This window comes from Polypterus senegalus, chromosome 5 (assembly GCF_016835505.1).
Source record: "Polypterus senegalus isolate Bchr_013 chromosome 5, ASM1683550v1, whole genome shotgun sequence".
Classification (NCBI taxonomy): domain Eukaryota; kingdom Metazoa; phylum Chordata; class Cladistia; order Polypteriformes; family Polypteridae; genus Polypterus; species Polypterus senegalus.
Window position 1 is genome coordinate 91,325,894 of NC_053158.1, and position 18,611 is coordinate 91,344,504.

The window sequence follows — 18,611 nt, forward strand, 5'->3', positions numbered from 1 at the left end:
TGCAATGATTTTGTGCAACAATTTTATGTTACATTAAATCAGGCTTATTTTAAAACCTACATATATATGTTTGTTATCATTCTTTTCAGAATTTATTGAACTTTAATGTGATTTTGTTAGATTTTCAGATTCTTATTCCATTTTTAAATTATCCATCCATCTTCTAACCCGCTGAATCCGAACACAGGGTCACGGGGGTCTGCTGGAGCCAATCCCAGCCAACGCAGGGCACAAGGCAGGAACCAATCCTGGGCAGGGTGCCAACCCACCGCAGGACACGCACAAACACACCCACACACTAGGGCCAATTCAGAATCGCCAATCCACCTAACCGGCATGTCTTTGGAGTGTGGGAGGAAACCGGAGTGCCCGGAGGAAACCCACGCAGACACGGGGAGAACATGCAAACTCCACGCAGGGAGGACCCGGAAGCGAACCGGGTTCTCCTAACTGCGAGGCAGCAGCGCTACCACTGCGCCACCGTGCCGCCCCTAAATTATAAACTAAAAAATATCAAGAACTCCCGTCCCGCAAGTTGAGAATTTGTGCCAAGAGATTTAACCACACCTGGGGCCAGAAATAAAAGACAAAGAGTGGGACAGCTGCTGCACATACTTATAAATGTTGAAGCACCGTTCGAGATGCAGATCACGTGGCACCACAGCAGTAACAAGCCAGTGGCTGACTGAGCAAAGAAGAGGTAAAAAAAGTGTATTGGTTTCCCATTGTATCACCGTTTAAGAGGGGTTTCGGAGGAGCGAGCACATCTCCTTGGGGAGCATTCAGCCCCCTCTTCACAAATTGAGTGGCAGAGATGTGAAGTAGCTGGCGCATAGCGCAGGCCGGGGGTGTTGGCAAGTGATGCAAGCAGGGTGGACCCCCTAGTATATATATATATATATATATATATATATATATATATATATATATATATATAGTGGTATATGGCCGTTAGGTCAACCAGACCAATACCCCCAGGCCGCCAGATGGAGCCCTCCCTGCAACATGGAGGTGCCCCGAATTGCAGCAGGGCCTCATGGACCTTGGAGTTTTAATGCACAGCCCTGCTGGATACAATGGAGGCCGCCAGGGGATGCTGCCGGGAGGCCCAGGGACTTCTGTTTGCCTTATAGCCAGGAAGTACTTCCCAGTCGAGGGGACAGAGGAAATGACATACTTCCGGGCTGAAGAAAAGGAGTTTTCCCGACCCGGAAGTGTTTTAAAGTCACATGGACTGAGGGACAGAGACACTTCCGGGTCAAGAAGTATAAAAGAACTGTGGGAGATCCCCTGCAGTGAGCCGAGTTGGGAGGAAGGGTGACTGAGATGCTGGGAGGTGTGGAGGATTGATTATTGTATTGATTATTGTTATTGTAATTTATTTAAGTATAGTGGAGGTGGAGGTGCTTGTGCATTATTACAATAAATAAAGTTAACATTTGGACTTTTGTCTGGTGTCTGGCATCTGGTCTGAGGGTTCAAGGGGACGACAATACCCCCTAACTGTCACTATATATACGCCCAGGAGGACCAGAGGAGGGCTTGTGCCTCCTCCAGACCGCGAGGGGGCGTCCATCCTGGTTATGTTGGGGGCCTCGGGTACAGGGCTTGGAAGCCCAGCCCTGTAGGGACCCGTGGCCACCGCCAGGCGGAGCCCCGGTGCCGGAATATCCCGTGTGTGACGCCTAGGAGGACCAGAGGAGGGCTTGTGCCTCCTCCAGACCGCGAGGGGGCGATCACCCTGGTTGTATTGGGGGCCACGGGTAGATGGCTTGGAAGCCCAACCCTGTAGGGGCCCATGGCCGTGGGGAAGACGACAGGGGACACCCGGACGGCTTCCGGGTGTGCAGCCGGCACTTCCGCCACACTGAGGTGTGGCTAGGACTGATTGCCGGGAAGCAGCTGGAGCCCATCCGGGTACCCATTTAAGGGGCTGCCTCCCTCCAGTCAGAAGTGGATGTCGGGTGGAAGAAGACAGAGCTGGAGAGAGGACGGGAGGCGGCCAAGAGAAAGGCACTAGAAGAGTGTGGCCTGGACATTGGGGGAATCGGTGCTGGAGGCACTGGGGTGTGTGAGTGCACAAAAAAGCCTGTAAATATTGTAAATAAAAGTGTGTTGGGTGAACACAAGATGTCCATCTGCCTGTGTCCGGATCCCAGTCCACAATATATAACCCCTGGAAAGGAACAAACAATTAAAGACAAAATGTGAATTTATGTAACTCCCAAAGGTACTAATTATATTGACAAAGTTTGGTGAATTCTTGGCATTTTCTCACAACTGTTACACATACAGCTTTATCCTTATCTCCCTGATGGCCATTGTTAAAAATGATGTTATTTACTTGTGTACATTATACTTTACATTAGGTAGAAAAGTAGCATTGCCAAAATAAACAACCTTTCAAAATCTGTAAGTGCATTCAACACATTGATTTAATAAAAAATTCCTGCGGTTAATGTTGGTTTCAATCACTTTCCTTTGGAACACAAAGAGACAGCTGATTAAAAAAATCCATTCTGCATGGTAATGGGGAATTGCACAGCCTAATTTCCACCTCTGCTACTTTGTTGCACATATATAAGGAGGGACCAAAAAAATTCTCAGAATTAAAAAAAAAAATTACACCTTGATATGCAATACTCTTGTCCCAGCGCTCCTGCAATTCTGCAAACACTTCCTGTACTCATCATTTATTACCATGTTTAGAGTCTGTGTTTTTTGCTGAGTTTCTTCAATAGTGGCAAGTCTCCTTTACTTCAACCTCAACACAGTGTTGTGATTCTAGCTTTAAAATAGTAAAAATAGAATCAAAACTATTCATAGAAAGCCTGTCAGAATCCTTACTGGTCTCACCCAAAAACAAGTCGCACCTCAGAGGAGCCTGACCCTAGGAAACTGGGATCCATTAGCTTATACAGGCTCAAGCAAACAGAACTGGCAAAATATTTAGAAAAATCCCAAAATATTTTGAATTGCATGAGCCAGTATCTTGAACCTCAAAGACAAGGCTGAGTCTTAGTACTTTATCAAAACCAACTTCATTCAACTCAAAGCAGGAACAGCAAGGTTATTTATTGTAGTGGGACCTACCATTCTATTATGCACAGATATAGCAAACAGGCAGAGTAGGGACCAGGTCAGTGGCCAGGTTATAATGCTCCCTGCATCACCGATTGGGTGACAGGTGGTTTGCAGTGGTCAGCTTGTAGTTGTTTTTGTGGTGCTGAGAATCTGCGGTTGCCTCAGCAATAGATAAGCAACCCTCAACAAAAACTCAACAAACATGCCACTTGCACTTCTGCATGTGGTCCCATTGGGGAGGGTCTCAAAAAAGGTAATCGCACTTCTGTATGTCGTCCTGTTGGGGAGGGTCTCAAAAGAGTGTAAAAGTCTTACTATATATAAAGAATATAAGTAATATTTTACCAATGAGAGAAACTGTAAAAAGAAACAAACAAACAGAAAAAAAACCTTGGGCTGTAAGTTAATTACAAGACAAGATTCTTATAAAAGAGTGTTTAATTTAATAAAAGGCAACAAAAGAGAAAAATGGCACAAAAGACTTGCCTAAAAGGCAATCCTTAGTGAACTAATTTACAAACCAAAGCAAAATTTGGAGACTGAGCAAAAATCACAAAACACAATATCAAAGAAAAAGCAATACTTTCTGAAAACTACTCCAAAATACACTCTATACAGGACTCACTGCCCAGCCTTTTATGGGCTAGGAGTGGTCCTTAGCAGTGATGGAAAGGGTGGTCCTGCCTCTTGGCGTCCCACCTCCAAAAGGACTGGGAACTAAATGACATTTAAAAAGACAGTGCCAAAATATTCTTAAACAATAACAAAAACATCCCGCCATCCATTATCCAACCCGCTATATCCTAACTACAGGGTCACAGGGGTCTGCTGGAGCCAATCCCAGACAACACAGGACGTAAAGCAGAAAACAAACCCCGGGTAGGGGGCTAGCCCACCGCAGTTAACAAAAACAATAATTCATTAACCATATCTACTAAATAACAACTGGACAGAACAATGTTAACTGAAACTATTGTGACAAATGAACAGTACTTAAAAGTGAAAGAAAAAGACCACTGCAATCTTTTTGGTCCAAAACTCTGTTACAGCATATTACAGCCTGGGTCTTTTCAATGGCTTGTATATATCTGTTTTTCTTTTTTGTTAAATGTGAATTATTTTTTTATTTCTTCATGTTATTTCCATTAGTTTGATTTGTGATTCTGTAATGTGTACTGTTTTTAAGTATTCATGTATATCTTGTCCTTTGTTGGTTGAGCCCCAGGAGGCAGAGCCACCCTGACATTACTTCTACTTGATTCTCTTTCTTGCTATAAAGGGCAGTGAGCAGAAGAAATCCTGCAGAGGAAGATCAAGTTTGTATTTGGAGTGTTTTAATAAGCATTCTATTTATTGTTTTGCTTCTTTTTCTGAATGTTTCCTTCTGTTTATTGGATAATGTTATTGGGTTTGGACTTGTTCACCTTGGGTTGCCTTCATCTTTTCTTCATTATTCATGACTTCTTTGACTTGTCTGTACAAGCTAGAATTTAAAAGCTCCCTTGTGAGACATTTTTAGTTATATTTTGGAGACTTTCAGTGCCTCTTTTGGGCCTCCTTGGCTGCAACCCAGCAGTTAGTGGTAAGAGTCAAGCTGGACTGAAATGAGCCTCGTCTGATCTGACCAGGGAAGATCCATGGGTCAGATTTATAAAACTTGCATACTCCCAAAAAGAGGCTCAAAATTTAAAGGGAGAACTTGCATAAATTTACGGCAACTCTGAACCATTCATATGCAACATTTTGGAGAAATTGGGAAATGATTGATAAAGTAATAATAATAATAATAATAGATTTTAGGGTAATGCAGCCAAACCAACTAAATGAAAAGTCACGTGCACAACTCACCAAGCCATTATTGTAATTTGTGTTGACAAGACAAACTTATTCAACCTCAAAAGTAATGAATATGATATATAGGTATACAGACATTTTAGTTCCTTTTTAAGAGGGTCAATGCTGCATATTTGCACTAAGGAACCATTTTGCTTTTTCATTAATTTATATTGTTTAACAGTTCTTACTTCTCAGAGAACTGACTGACAAGGTGTATCTCAGCCAAGCTTCAGCTCCATTTACCTGCTGTGCTGAAAGCACTTAACCAATTGACAAGGTACAACATTCAATTTCTATATGGTGTAGCTCTATTTACACAAAATAACATGTTTGTGACAACATAAAAATTGCAATCATGAGAAGGCGATCAGCAAGATTATCAACTTTTCCTAATGTATTTGTGCCAATTAACTGCACTAATATTCAATAAGGGAACCTGCTGTTGTTAACTCTAAACAGTAATAATCTATTAACGCTCTCTTTTTTTATTGGATTTAAGTTCTCTGTAATTCCAAGATGAGACTGACAAACCATGTGACTTGGTGGCCGGGTCAACCTATGATTCATTTATTTTGAGGCAGTATTGGTATTGGTAGAGAACTTATAGAAGTTGATGTATGTAATTGCTGGTGTGTTGGTAAGGTAACTGGCTGAACCCTTGCCTATTCTAATCATTGTAACAACAATCAGGTGCCAGGTGATAGTGGTTACCAGATCAGCTGCTGTCACCTTATGCCTTTTCCCGATCCCCAAAATTATGAGTTGATCCATTGGACAAATGTTTTTTAAGTGGCAAAGCAGGAATTATAGTCAAGAAATCAATGTTTCTATAAAACTGACATTTTTAAACAATAAATTTTAAATCTTGTGAGTATTTTGTTTATGTAAAATTAAAATTTAGAAATAAACCCAGTTCCAGATTCATAAAAGAATATATCTACTTTTAAAAAGTCAGGTGCATGTGTAAAATTGACACAGCAACAGCAACTGTGTATTTAGAAACTGGCATGAGAACTTGTAAACACAAGCAGAATCTGATAAGTCCTTTCACTACCTGTCGGGAGTTTAAATGATTAGTCCCTGTTTACATAGATTTTTCTGGAAACTCTAACTTTCTTGTTAAATTTTTTCAGAAATTCTCATTAATCTCTTTAAATTGATCTAGAGTGGATTTGCGAGTGTGTCCTGTGATAGACAGTTGCATAGTTATGAGTTCCTTCCTTTCACATGATACAGCCTCAATAGAATCTTCTTTTCTTTGACCTTGTAATAGCATAACCTTGTTTGGACAATTAATGAGTAAAGATTTTTTACCCAATATTTTACATAATTTGTACTGTACTATGAATAATAAGAACTTATTCTACAATGTATAGATTAAATTTATGCTTAGAGGCCACTTTATTAAGTAAATCTGCTCTTTAACAGAAATAGCTGGCTTCTCCAACCAGCCAGTTTTAAACCTGCAACTCAATACATACTGTATATACAGTAGCATGAAGAAATGATCAAGAGGCTTGTTGTTTGAATGATAATTAGATTGAACATGTTGTATGATCTAAGTAACCATAGTATAATTGTCGGTACCTTACGTGATGGATTCAGGATCTTAAAAAACAACTGTTATCCCGGAGTTTTTACACACTACAGTTTCTACAGTTTTTTGAAAATGATGTGATACACAGTGTCAGTTATTTAGGTGAAAATACCTTGAGGTTAGAAGAGATTGGACATACTTGTACAAGCTAACAGAAAAGCCATAAAACTCAATCAGTAGTGTGCAGAAGCACATCTTGCTTGAAGCAATGCATCAGACCTTGGAGGGGATGAACATCAGCGGGAGATGGTCCATACTTATAAGTGAAGAAAACATGGGTAAGGATACAGAGTTGACATAATCATTAAATTTGAATGATTAAAAATTGGAAAATGATGGCGTGTGGTGTGAAAAATCTTGATTTCAGCTGCAACAGGCATATGGTAAAGTTAGACTTGGGCATAACCAATATGAATGAATTAATCCGTCTTCAATTACTGTATGTTAGCAAAAGTGTAGTTGTGTTGGAGTTTATTTCTTAAAACACTTTAGGTATCCTAATAAAAGGTAAGCATCATGTGAAAGCCATAACATATTCTAAGCATTGGCTCCCACTATAGATAGATAGATAGATAGATAGATAGATAGATAGATAGATAGATAGATAGATAGATAGATAGATAGATAGATAGATAGAACTTTATTTAGTACAGTGGAATGGGAGGACCAGTGAAATGCGTGTTTTTCCCCCTTGTAGATTCTGCTGTTTTAAGAATCCACTTAGGCTTTTTAATGTAAAAGGTAAATCCAGTTAAGAGGTAAATGGAATCTTTTGTGAGAGAAAGCAGGAGGGAAGGAGTGCAAACAGGATGCAAGATGAAAATATGACAGGAACAGTTAGAAGTGGGACAAAAATCAGTTCTGTGCAGAACTTTAACATGAGGTTCTCAGCAAGATCATCTGGCCAAGAACTCATGGTGCTATTGAATGAACAAGGGCCAAAATCCCAAAGAAATGTGTTGAACACCTTACAGAATCGTTGCCTGAAAGAATCCAGACAGCGCTACGGGCAAAATTTAGTCCTAGCCAGTAAAAGATATATGATCTTAATAAAGTGGCCACTGAATGTATATCGTGCAGTTTTTAAATGTGTTAGGATGAATAAACGGTCTAAACCGGTTTTGATGCTTTTCTCGTATAGACATTTGAGCCAAAGGCAAGTGGTGCTCAGAAACACTCATATGTATGGAAGAATATTAGAGCATATTTTGTGTATAACAAAATCCACTTAGTCCTTCTAATGTCAATAAAGGAATTTGGGGACTGTAGACCATAAGTACATGTTATTAACAAAACGGCTTTATTTACTTCTGGAAAAGCAACTTTATTTAAAATGCACACATCAGTCATTTATGAAATAAAGCTTTATAATATGTCTGTATCAACATGTCTGCTTTACTATGTCTATTTTACTTACTGAAATTGATTTTAAAGTTTATAACATATCAAGACTGCGGTGGGCTGGCACCCTGCCTGTGATTTGTTCCTGCCTTGTGCCCTGTGTTGGTTGGGATTGGCTCCAGCAGACCCCGTGACCCTGTGTTAGTATATAGCGGGTGGGAAAATGACTGACTGACTGACTGACTAACATATCAAGAACATCGACAATATCAATTTTCATAAAATAACAGTTCAGCTAAGCAAATTATTCAATTTTTCCTTTCCATTTTGGCTTTGTAATATAAATGTATTACTGCGTTTCATTGCCTTTTATAATCAAAATTACATTTTTACCATTCACATTGTTGAATGCATTGGTCATCCTTACACTTATAGTGCATCTGTCAAAACTAGAAGCAAAGAAATTTATTGCAGAACTGAAACTGATTTTTGTCAAATGCTTATGGCACAGAACCAAGCAGCAGAATTAATAAAGTGTGCTAAACACTTTGTGTTTGAAGACTATATTCACAAATAGACTGCATATTATTGTTCCTAATTGTTTTCCTGTTAGTCCTAGACAGAAAAATTCTACTACATGTCCTCCATAAAATATTGTTAATGGCAAACATTACAAAATATTGTTAATCACAAATTGAATCCTGCAACACACCATTTTTGGTTATAGTATTTTACATAATATACCAGTCTGGAAGTAACAAGATCATTCAGGACTGGTGATGTAGTGTGCAGGGAAAGGTGTCATTTGTCAAAATAATAAAAGATGCAAGTATTACATATACAAAAGAGGAGTATATATTTATATTGAATTTTACAATTTCATGCTTTCTCAAAAGATTTTAATGTCTTAACAGCCTGGGCTTATAGCTACCATCTCATTTAAAATATTTCCTACTCCAAATCAGTTTGGATTTCCCAGTGCAACATTAACAGAGGTAGACATTTTACTGCATTAGAGGGATTTACTTACCTACATCAGACATTTCAGGAACACTAGCTACATAGGTGTCCTTTGTAAACTTTGGCTCATTATCATTGATGTCATGGATTTTAATGATGAATTCAGATTCAGGTTCCACAGGTTTGCCTGTAAGCTTGTTTACAGCCTGGGCACGTAGCGTGTAGAAGGTTTTTTCTTCTCTGTCTAATTTCTTTGTTGCATGAATATCACCTGAATTCTCATCAATTAGAAACAAAGACCCAGCTCCATCTCCAGTGAGTACATATTTAACACTCCCATCTCCTCTGTCTTGATCCGAATGCAACTAAAACAAAAATTAACAAACAAAACAAAAAAAAAGGTCAGTGCATAATATTTTGTTATTAGTGACATGTTATAATATGCTAGTACTTAAATAATTAATGATTTAATTCACAGTTAATAGGTCTTGCACATTTTGCATTTTGTAAATATTTTAGCATTCACTTGTGTTCAGTGGACATATTTTAATATTTTCAGCAATGAAGTGAGAACTCATACAGTATATGTTAGTAAGTGAAAACAATTTCACACTTTAAGATGTTTTACTTTTTAATGTTTTATTTTATCGAGTAGAGTAAGCAGTAGGTGCTGTAAGAGCCTTAATAAGCTGAATATTCTTAATAAGCTAAATACTCATATACTACATACACATGTCTTACTCTTCCTTCCGACTGCTCCCGTTAGGTGTTGCCACAGTGGATCATCTTCTTCCATATCTTCCTGTCCTCTGCATCTTGTTCTGTTACACCCATCACCTGCATGTCCTCTCTCATCACATCCATAAACCTTCTCTTAAGCCTTCCTCTTTTCCTCTTCCCTGACAGCTCTATCCTTAGCATCCTTCTCCCAATATACCCAGCATCTCTCCTCTGCACATGTCCAAACCAATGCAATCTCGCCTCTCTGACTTTGTCTCCCAACCGTCCAATTTGAGCTGACCCTCTAATGTACTCATTTCTAATCCTATCCATCCTTGTCACACCCAGTGCAAATCTTAGCATTTTTAACTCTGCTACATACACATATGTATTTCAGAATTTCTGATATAAATGTTTGACTTTAGATTATATAGTTAAACAGATTATTACAAAAGCTGTTATTGTTGATAACTTGTTTAAAGCTCACCTCCAAGCTAACAGAAATAGAATAGAATAGAATCCCCCTTGGGATTAATAAAGTATCTATCTATCTATCTATCTATCTATCTATCTATCTATCTATCTATCTATCTATCTATCTATCTATCTATCTATCTATCTATCTATCTATAAATTGACTGTCACTGTGGTATAATGTTTATGTACCAGTTAAATAGATTCAGTTAGTTAGTTTGTGAATGGCATGATATAAGGAAATAAAGTTTTCTGACCGCAGTAAATGCAGTAAGCATAGAACAAAGCACTGTGTATAGCAAAATATAATATATAGGTAATGTATTCAAAAGTAACATACAGATGGCTAGAACTGGAAAAGTGAACATGTCATTGTTTATGTGTTACAAAATGTTCACTTTCTGTTGTCTCCATTGTATTTCTACTAAAAGCTTGAAAACAAAGTTAAATAGACTGTGAAACTTATTTTGTTACTTGTCATTGGTAATGACTGAAAATGATTCACACAAAACTTAATTGATAGCGAAATTCTGTGTTTTGCTTCCCAAAAATAATTGGCAAAATAAATTGCATTATGTTTCCCATACTCATTCTCATGCTGACATTTTCCTATGGAGTAAACACAGTAATGTGCACAATGGGACATTTTGTTGTGTCTTCATTTGAAAATCGGCAGTATTTCACATTACAAACAAAAACGAACTGCAACTCTACATCTGCAGAAGAAAACACAGCTAAACATGGAGGTGCAAATGAGCAATATTATTGTTTTTCACCCACCCCCAAAAAGCAAGAAATTGCCAAAACTCTTTTTTAATGAGTTGTACTGTGAAATGAATTTTAGTGTCAGTTTCATAAAACTGCATCTGAGTCAAAACTTGCCTGCTTCCCTCATTACTATTTGTCATCCTCAACCTTTGAACCGTTGCCATAATAATATATAATAATAGATGTAAAATTTTGGAAAATCTTACAGAAATGCAGTTTCAGATGCAATAACATAATCTTATCAAACATTACTTAATCCATTTCAGAATGACAGGGAGACCCTGAAACGTGTGCCAATCCATCACAGGGTCCTCTCCTGCAGACACTCAAACATACATAGGGTGAAGTTGTGTTTGCCAGTTAATCTTAAACTTAATTATTTTGAGATGTTAGAGGAAAGTCAAAAACCTACATACTCCTCACTGACAATAAATAGGTGCAGGATTGAAACTCAGGATGTTGGATTGTTAAAGTGCCAGTACCAGCCATTCAACTGCCAGAGTGGACGGATTTTTTTTAATAAAATAATAATAATAAAAGGCATTTATTGACAGAAAGTATAATAATGAAATTGTTCAGTTGCCCTTTCCACACTTTCCACAATTAATTAACATAGAGAAGATATGCCGTAACCTAAAATCTTTCGATTTTGTGCCAGAAAGGAAGCTGAATCTGTTTTTTAAGACAAGGATAACAGTATAAACATTAGACATGAACTAGAATAAAACAAAACAAAATACTTTACTTAAAAACTTTAAAGAAAGCAATGAATTACTCAGACGTTTTACACTACTATATGGAGTCCATAAGAAAAGGAATAAATTTTGGAAAACAAAGCATTATGTATCTTTCAGGATATAATATATGTTTAATTTTATGTTTTTTAGGCAAAAGTTTAATTTAAAATGCAGGATCTCTTCACATTAAAGGTGTGAAACATACATCAACTGTTCTTGAAATGTCTTCTTTCTTCTGGCAGATAACCAAGGTAATTACCTTAGGCAGATATAACAACACTGTGGGGTAGCACAGAATAAATAAAACACTATTCATCTTATTAAAATGCACTCACACATAGCTCAGAATACATACTTTAATGTAAATGAATGTGCCTGGTAGAACAATAAATAAGTAACCTAACATCTCAAAATATCACATCCTGATAAAATAATTCTTATAAAATGTGTCTATTATTACAAATAATGATTTGCAAAGGCACGCCATCTAAAAGAGAGAGCCTTGCAGTTTGAAGTAACATATAACTAACATTTACAAGTAAATGAGGCTGTGGAACATATACTGTAGTATAAGTTCACTTGACCTGTTCCTGTGTCTGCACAACTTGCTGCTCACCTGACTGCAGTGTACTTTATATCTGAGCTACTGTTATCTGTGTGTGCAGCTGCCTTTCAAGTTCAAGCATCCCATTAAATGAGTAAATAGAGAAGTAAAAGAAAGGATAGAAAATAAAATTCTGTAGCCTTTAGGTCCAACTAAATTGGCTTTGCCTTCATTTATTGGGTGGAATGGCTTGCCAACATGCATACTTTTTAAAGCATTCCACTTCACACTTCCCATATTTCTCTCTCACAATTCCAACCTCATTTTCTCTTGCCCATGTGCCTTGACCCCAACACCTCCTGTTATGATCTGAGTTATGGATATTAAAGAGTCTATTATTGTACCTATTGTTTCAAACTTTTATTTTTTTCAGCATTATCCTGGGAATACCATTTTGTCTTCTTTTTTTTGTTGACATTTGCGTCCATAGTGGATAATGGGAGAAAGAGGTCATATGATGTATTGAGTCATCACTCTATATAAGATGGTGGCATTCAGCTTCTGATATCTGACTGTTTTATTCAAAACAGTAATCATCATTTTTTAGGCCTTTGTAGTGTTAGGGGAGAAGAAACCCAAGTTTGTGTTTAGGTTTTTATTTTGAACTTCTTATTGTTGACCACAATTTTGATTTTGAACTTTGGGTTTGACAAACTTTATACCTCCTCTGGTATTTTAACATTAGTCTATATTCAGACATCATTATTGTTTTTCTCTTCTGTGCTTCATTTCCTCTTTGTTCTTGTACATCTCTCTTTCTGGCAATTTAGAAACAACTGGAAGAGCAAAGTCCAGTCTATTACAGGGTGTACACTTGCATGTACACTGCAAAAGACTAAGCTTTGTGCTCCATGCTAGCCCAGCGGGATCCTAAAATGTATTAAATGGTTTGAGAATGGATGAGATGATTAATGAACAATATATTTGCAGGTAGGATATTCCAAGGCTGTGCTACATGCTCTTCAATCCAGATACAACAGAAGCATAAGTTTGGTTCTAATTGTCGACAGTAAGTCAAATCATCCCTGTGAGTGTTTGACTCAACCAAAGCTGCCCTTTGTCACCAAATTTGTTCAGAATTTTTATGGACAGAATTTCTATGCACAGCCAAGGAGTAATAATAATAATAATAATAATAATAATAATAATAATAATAATAATAATAATAAAAATAATAATGCATTTTATATAATAGGCATCTTTCATAGCTCTCAAGGTCATCTTACAAAGAATTAAATCCAGTAATAAAGATAAAACAAGTAGAGCAATAAAGTCAAATAGCATAAGGGTACCAAAGTTGTAATAAATATCAAGGATAGCTGGCTATAACAGTTGAAACCCCATAGTTGGTATGCCAGTTTGAAAAGATATGTTTTGAGAGAAGTTTTAAATTGTGTTTTTGAGTCCAGCTACGGATGTGAGAGGGAAAAGAATTTCAGAGTTGAGGGGCACCATGAGAGAACACTCTAGCTCCCATTGAACAGTGTTTAATGTATGGTACAGAAAGTAAAGCTGCAGATGAGGATTTGAGGAAGTGAGAGGGAAGGTAAGTCTGTAGAAGAACAGTGAGGTAGGTAGGAGCAGGATTGTGGAGAGCTTTAGATGTTAAGAGCAGTATTTTGTATTGTATTCACTAGTAGACAGGCAGCTGATAAGATAATAGGCGCGACATGTTCAGTGGACTTAGAGCAGGTAATTATTATAGCAGCAGAATTTTGTTTCAGTTGTAAGTGATGGATAAGTTTTATAGGGATGCCAGATAGAACAGCATTAAAGTAATCTATACATGATGAAGTGACTAAGGCATTAGCCAGTACTTCAGTACAATGTTGTGTAAGAACAGGACAAAGCCTAGAGATGTTTCACAGATGTAAGAAGGTAGTCTGAGAAACATTATTTATATGGGATGAAAAAGAGAGGGTCCTGTATAGAATAATGTTCAGACTCTTAACCTTAGAAGAGATAGTGATGTTAATTAAAATGGAATAATTGTTAACTGTAGTGAGTGTACATTTAGAACCAATGAGGAACATTTCAGCTTTATTGTTATTTAATTGGAGAAAATTGTGAGTCATCCATGACTTAATTTGAAGGGAGAAGAGAAGTAAATTTAGTGGATAGATAAAGCTGTGTGTCATCGGCAAAACAGTGAAATTTAATGTCATGTTGTCAAAAGATATTGGGTACTGGGAATACAGATGAGAAAAAGAAGCAGCCCCAAAACAGAGCACCTTAGAACTCTCTGAGTAACTACTGTATTCCCTGACTTAAATCCATGTATTTGAACAAACCTATCAGTGAGGTTGGAAGAAAACCATTGATGGAAAAGGCCACAGGCTCCAAAACTAGGTAGACGTTTCAAAAGTATCTGTTGGGATATGGTGTCAAATTTGAAACTGAGATCAAGAAATACAAGAATTGATAAGTGTACCAGGTGAGCTGCCTGGAGAAGATCATTTGTAATTTTGACAAGGGCAGATTCTGTGCTGTGTTTATTATGAAAGCCAGATATAAAATGGTGCAAAGAGGTTATTTTTTGAAAGATGGGACTGAAGTTGGGAGGCAACTATCTTTTCAAGAATTTTTGATAAAACATATATACTTACGTATAAGCTGGGTTTTGAAACCTGAAAAATCGATCATAAAATCAGACTACAACTTATACTCACATTCAAAAATGCGACACTTAATTTTTTTTTTCTACATCTTCTTGTCTCCTCCAATCTTGCATCAGTTTCTCAGATGCATCGAATTTTGTTGCAGCAGTGCAGTTACCAATTTCTTTAGCTACTTCAACAATGTTTAATTTAAAACTAGCTTCATATTTTCTTCGAATGCTCCATCGTAGATAAGGGATGCTCTTATGATAAAGGTGTAATAGGGTGTGAGATACAAAAAACACAAATTGGTGCAAATGTTGCTTCAGAATAGTTTGAGTATTGTTGTGTGATCACTTAGGCACAATACATAGGAAAAAAAAGGCAGTGTGCTCCATGGTTATTCTCTCTGGTGGGTGTTAGCATATCATAATCTCTTGGACCAATGTGAGTTTTCCGCATTCGACTTATACGACCAACATTATAAAATACCAGAAATTAAACGTCAAAATCAAGTCCGACTTATCCGCAGGAGAACTTATTCACGACTATATACTGTAAATGGAAGATGTGAAATATGCCGATAATTATTAAGGATATCAGGGTCTAAAGACAGGTTTTTTTCAGAATTGGAGTAATTGAGGTAATTTTAATGAGAGTAGGACCATGCCAGTAGTAAGGAAAGAGTTAACTATTGTTAACTACAGTATAGTTAACTATAGTAGTTATCATGTACAAAACTTGTAGATTTTGGATCCAATTGGCAAGTGGAAGAATCTGATTTTGTTATAAGCTCTGAAATATAATTTTTATGTGGTAAACTGAACTCTGAGAATAAGGTAATTAGTATAGGAATATGGGTGATAGTGGAAAGCATCTAATTTTCTACAGGGATAGAAGAAGCAAGTTGCTGGTGGATTTTTTCAGTTTTTGAATTGAAGAAATCCAAAAATGTACAGCATTGCTTAACAGTAAAGCTATGGTGAACAACATTTACTGGTGGTGTAATTAGCCTATTCACTCTGGATAAAAGAGCACTAGTATTTTTCCCTCCTGTATTAATAATGTTAGAGTAGTATACAGTTATAGTTATACTGTATAGAGTAGTATTCTGTATCGTCTACAGAGTGGAGGGTGTCAAATTCAATGATCTTAGGGTTGGATATCTGCACTTTACAGAGATCAGGATTATGTGATCCTGTTGGTTCAATTGGGCTCTGACATTAGATGTGTAGTGAACTAGTTTGATGCACGAGGGATAAGAGGGATAAGCACCTCTAAGTCTGAGGTCATGGTTCTCAGCAGAAAGAGGGTGGAGTGTTCCCTCCAGGTTGAGGATGAGGTGCTGCCTCAGGTGGAGGAGTTTAAGTATCTTAGGGTCTTGTTCACAAGTGAGGAAAGAAGAGAGTCTGAGATTGACAGGTGAATTGAAGTGATGTCCACAGTAATGTGGATGTTGTACCAGTCGGTCATGGTGAAGAGAGAGCTGAGTTGAAAGTCAAATCTCTTAATTTTTTGGTCGATCTATGTTCCTATCAACATCTATGGTTATAAGCTATGGGTAGTGACTGAAAGATTTAGATTGAGGATACAAGTGGCATAAATTAGCTTCTTTTGAAGGGTGAGCTGCTCCTCCTTATCCAAAGGAGCCAATTGAGGTGCTTTGGGCATCTGACGCCTTTCTAGGGAGGTGTTTCAGGCTTGTCCTACCAGGAGGAGGCTTCAGGGCAGACCCAGGACACACTGGAGAGATTATATTTTTTGGCTGGCCTTCATACACTTTGTTATTCCCTGGAGGAGTTGGACAATATGCTGGGGAAAGGGGATATTTGGACAATGGATAGAGAGAGGTTGGGGGCATGCGCTGATTTTACAGCACATTGCCGTACTCACCACATAATGAACCCCCACAGATTAGGACCTGAGTGCAGTGTGAGTTTTTTTTTTACGGTAGTTGGAGTGCCAAATCTGCCGCACATTATATTCTGCTTTGTGCTCCAAGGCTCCCAAAAAACGCCTAATGAAATAAGGAAATTATCAGATATTGTCAATACACATCCCTGTCTACTGTATTAAAGTTGCACCTTCAGATTGTATGTCCTGGAAAATGGATTACTGAGTTTAGCAGCATTTGAGTTATATAATTACCAGTGCCGCAGTGAATAAGAGGCTATGACCTTAGTGAATGGCCAAACATCAGCAAACTGCACAAATAGATTGTAAAAAGGTGCCTACCAGTTGACTGAAATATGATCAAATGCATAGACAAACAGGAGATGCAACAACTGCTTGTAAAATGATTGGCTGGCTGTATAGATACATAGAAAAGAGGACCACAATACAGCAAGTTGGGAATTGGATGGTGGCATGAAGCAATAGTCAGACAAATACACAAAACAGACTTCAGCAAGTTGGAGGAGACTGCCACCATATTGCTGAGTGGGCAAAGGGACAAAAAGCAGAAAGGTGCAAGGTTAAAATAGACAAAAAGAATAGTCCACTGCTCAGGAAATATAACGGCAGCTACTAGAATCAGACAAGATGTCCTCTGAAGAGGAACAAGATGGTTTCAAGCTGGTGAGAGACAGCCACTAAGAAAAGAACACAAACAAAACCTAAATGTCCCAAACTCATTTTCTAAAATCCATAATCAATAAATAGTCTTAGTTCTAAAAACAATACCAAAATAGACTTCATTTTATAACAAAGAATTAAGTTGTTTTAAATTAAAACAATAATTGTTTGTCTTTTTTCCCCCAAATAACAATAGTAAGAGTACCTGCATGCCCAGTTTGGTGGTTATAACATAATACTCACAATGTTGTGTGAGGCACTCCCATGCAAATATGTGTCAATGATGTCCAAAGCATTAAAACACATACAGCAGCACAGATAAATAACATTCTCTACCACAAAGTCCAAAACACATACAGAACAGAGAATAGAGTGCAACCAAATACCTTAAACCAAATACACCAAAATATCAGAAATCAGTACCCTCCTATCTTTGCATTAATATAATGCATTGAAAAAATAAATCATATGGAAATGAAGAAACATTTCATTATGAGTCAATAATAAGTCTTAGCGTGAAATTTAAAGCTTTGGCTGCAAGTTTTATGTGAAAAACGCTTTCACCATCCTTCCTTAGGCAAAACTTCATCCTTCCTAACTCTTTCAAAATGGCCATCATCCTCTGGCAAAACTGCATTCTCATTCAGTCATCAACTCTCCACCAAAGTTTCTTTCATCCTTCCTAACTCAGGTATAAAAACATGAATAACATAGGTTGGGGTCTTTTAAAGATGGTGTTGTATCCACCAATCATTTTTACATGGCATTTTAGATAGCCAATCATGTTCATCCACTTTAAACTTTTTTTTTTCTGTGAAGCTCCTGCACATTGGAGCTCTTTTAAAATGTGGCACTTGTCACTTTCTCATCATCATTAATTTAACAATTGGCTTACAAAATGGATGGACCCATGAACATTCAACCCTTTAACATTCTCATGAACAAAATGTATTGCAGCACATTGTGAAGGGTACTGTTTATGATTATGCTTACTGTATAAGATGCTACATTAAACATACCCGCTTACAGTAGGCATTTGCTTAGCTACATTTTAAAATGTGCATATGGCATTTGTTTTCTTTCCTAAAATATGGGCATAGTTTTTTCTAAATGATTAAAAAGGTAAAAAAATGTGGCAACCTCCACAATGTTCTACTTCAATTTTAAATGATTGGAAAAGGAAAATGAACAATGTTTTAAAAGTCAAGAAAATAAAGGTCATCATTTTAAACTTTAAATCATATATGATGTGCAAAAGGCAGATTAAAACAATGCATACTACAAATACCATTATATAAGCAAAGCACCATAAGGCATAA

General features: G+C 37.3%; 1 protein-coding gene across 1 annotated transcript in view; it reads right to left on the reverse strand.

Annotated features, from left to right (window-relative positions):
* Positions 1-18,611, reverse strand: part of cdh10a (cadherin 10, type 2a (T2-cadherin)) — a 308,396-nt gene that overhangs the window by 123,148 nt on the left and 166,637 nt on the right. The window contains exon 3 of the mRNA XM_039754910.1: positions 8,889-9,183. Within this exon, the coding sequence (XP_039610844.1) occupies positions 8,889-9,183 (295 nt within the window). The remainder of the gene's footprint in view (positions 1-8,888; positions 9,184-18,611) is intronic.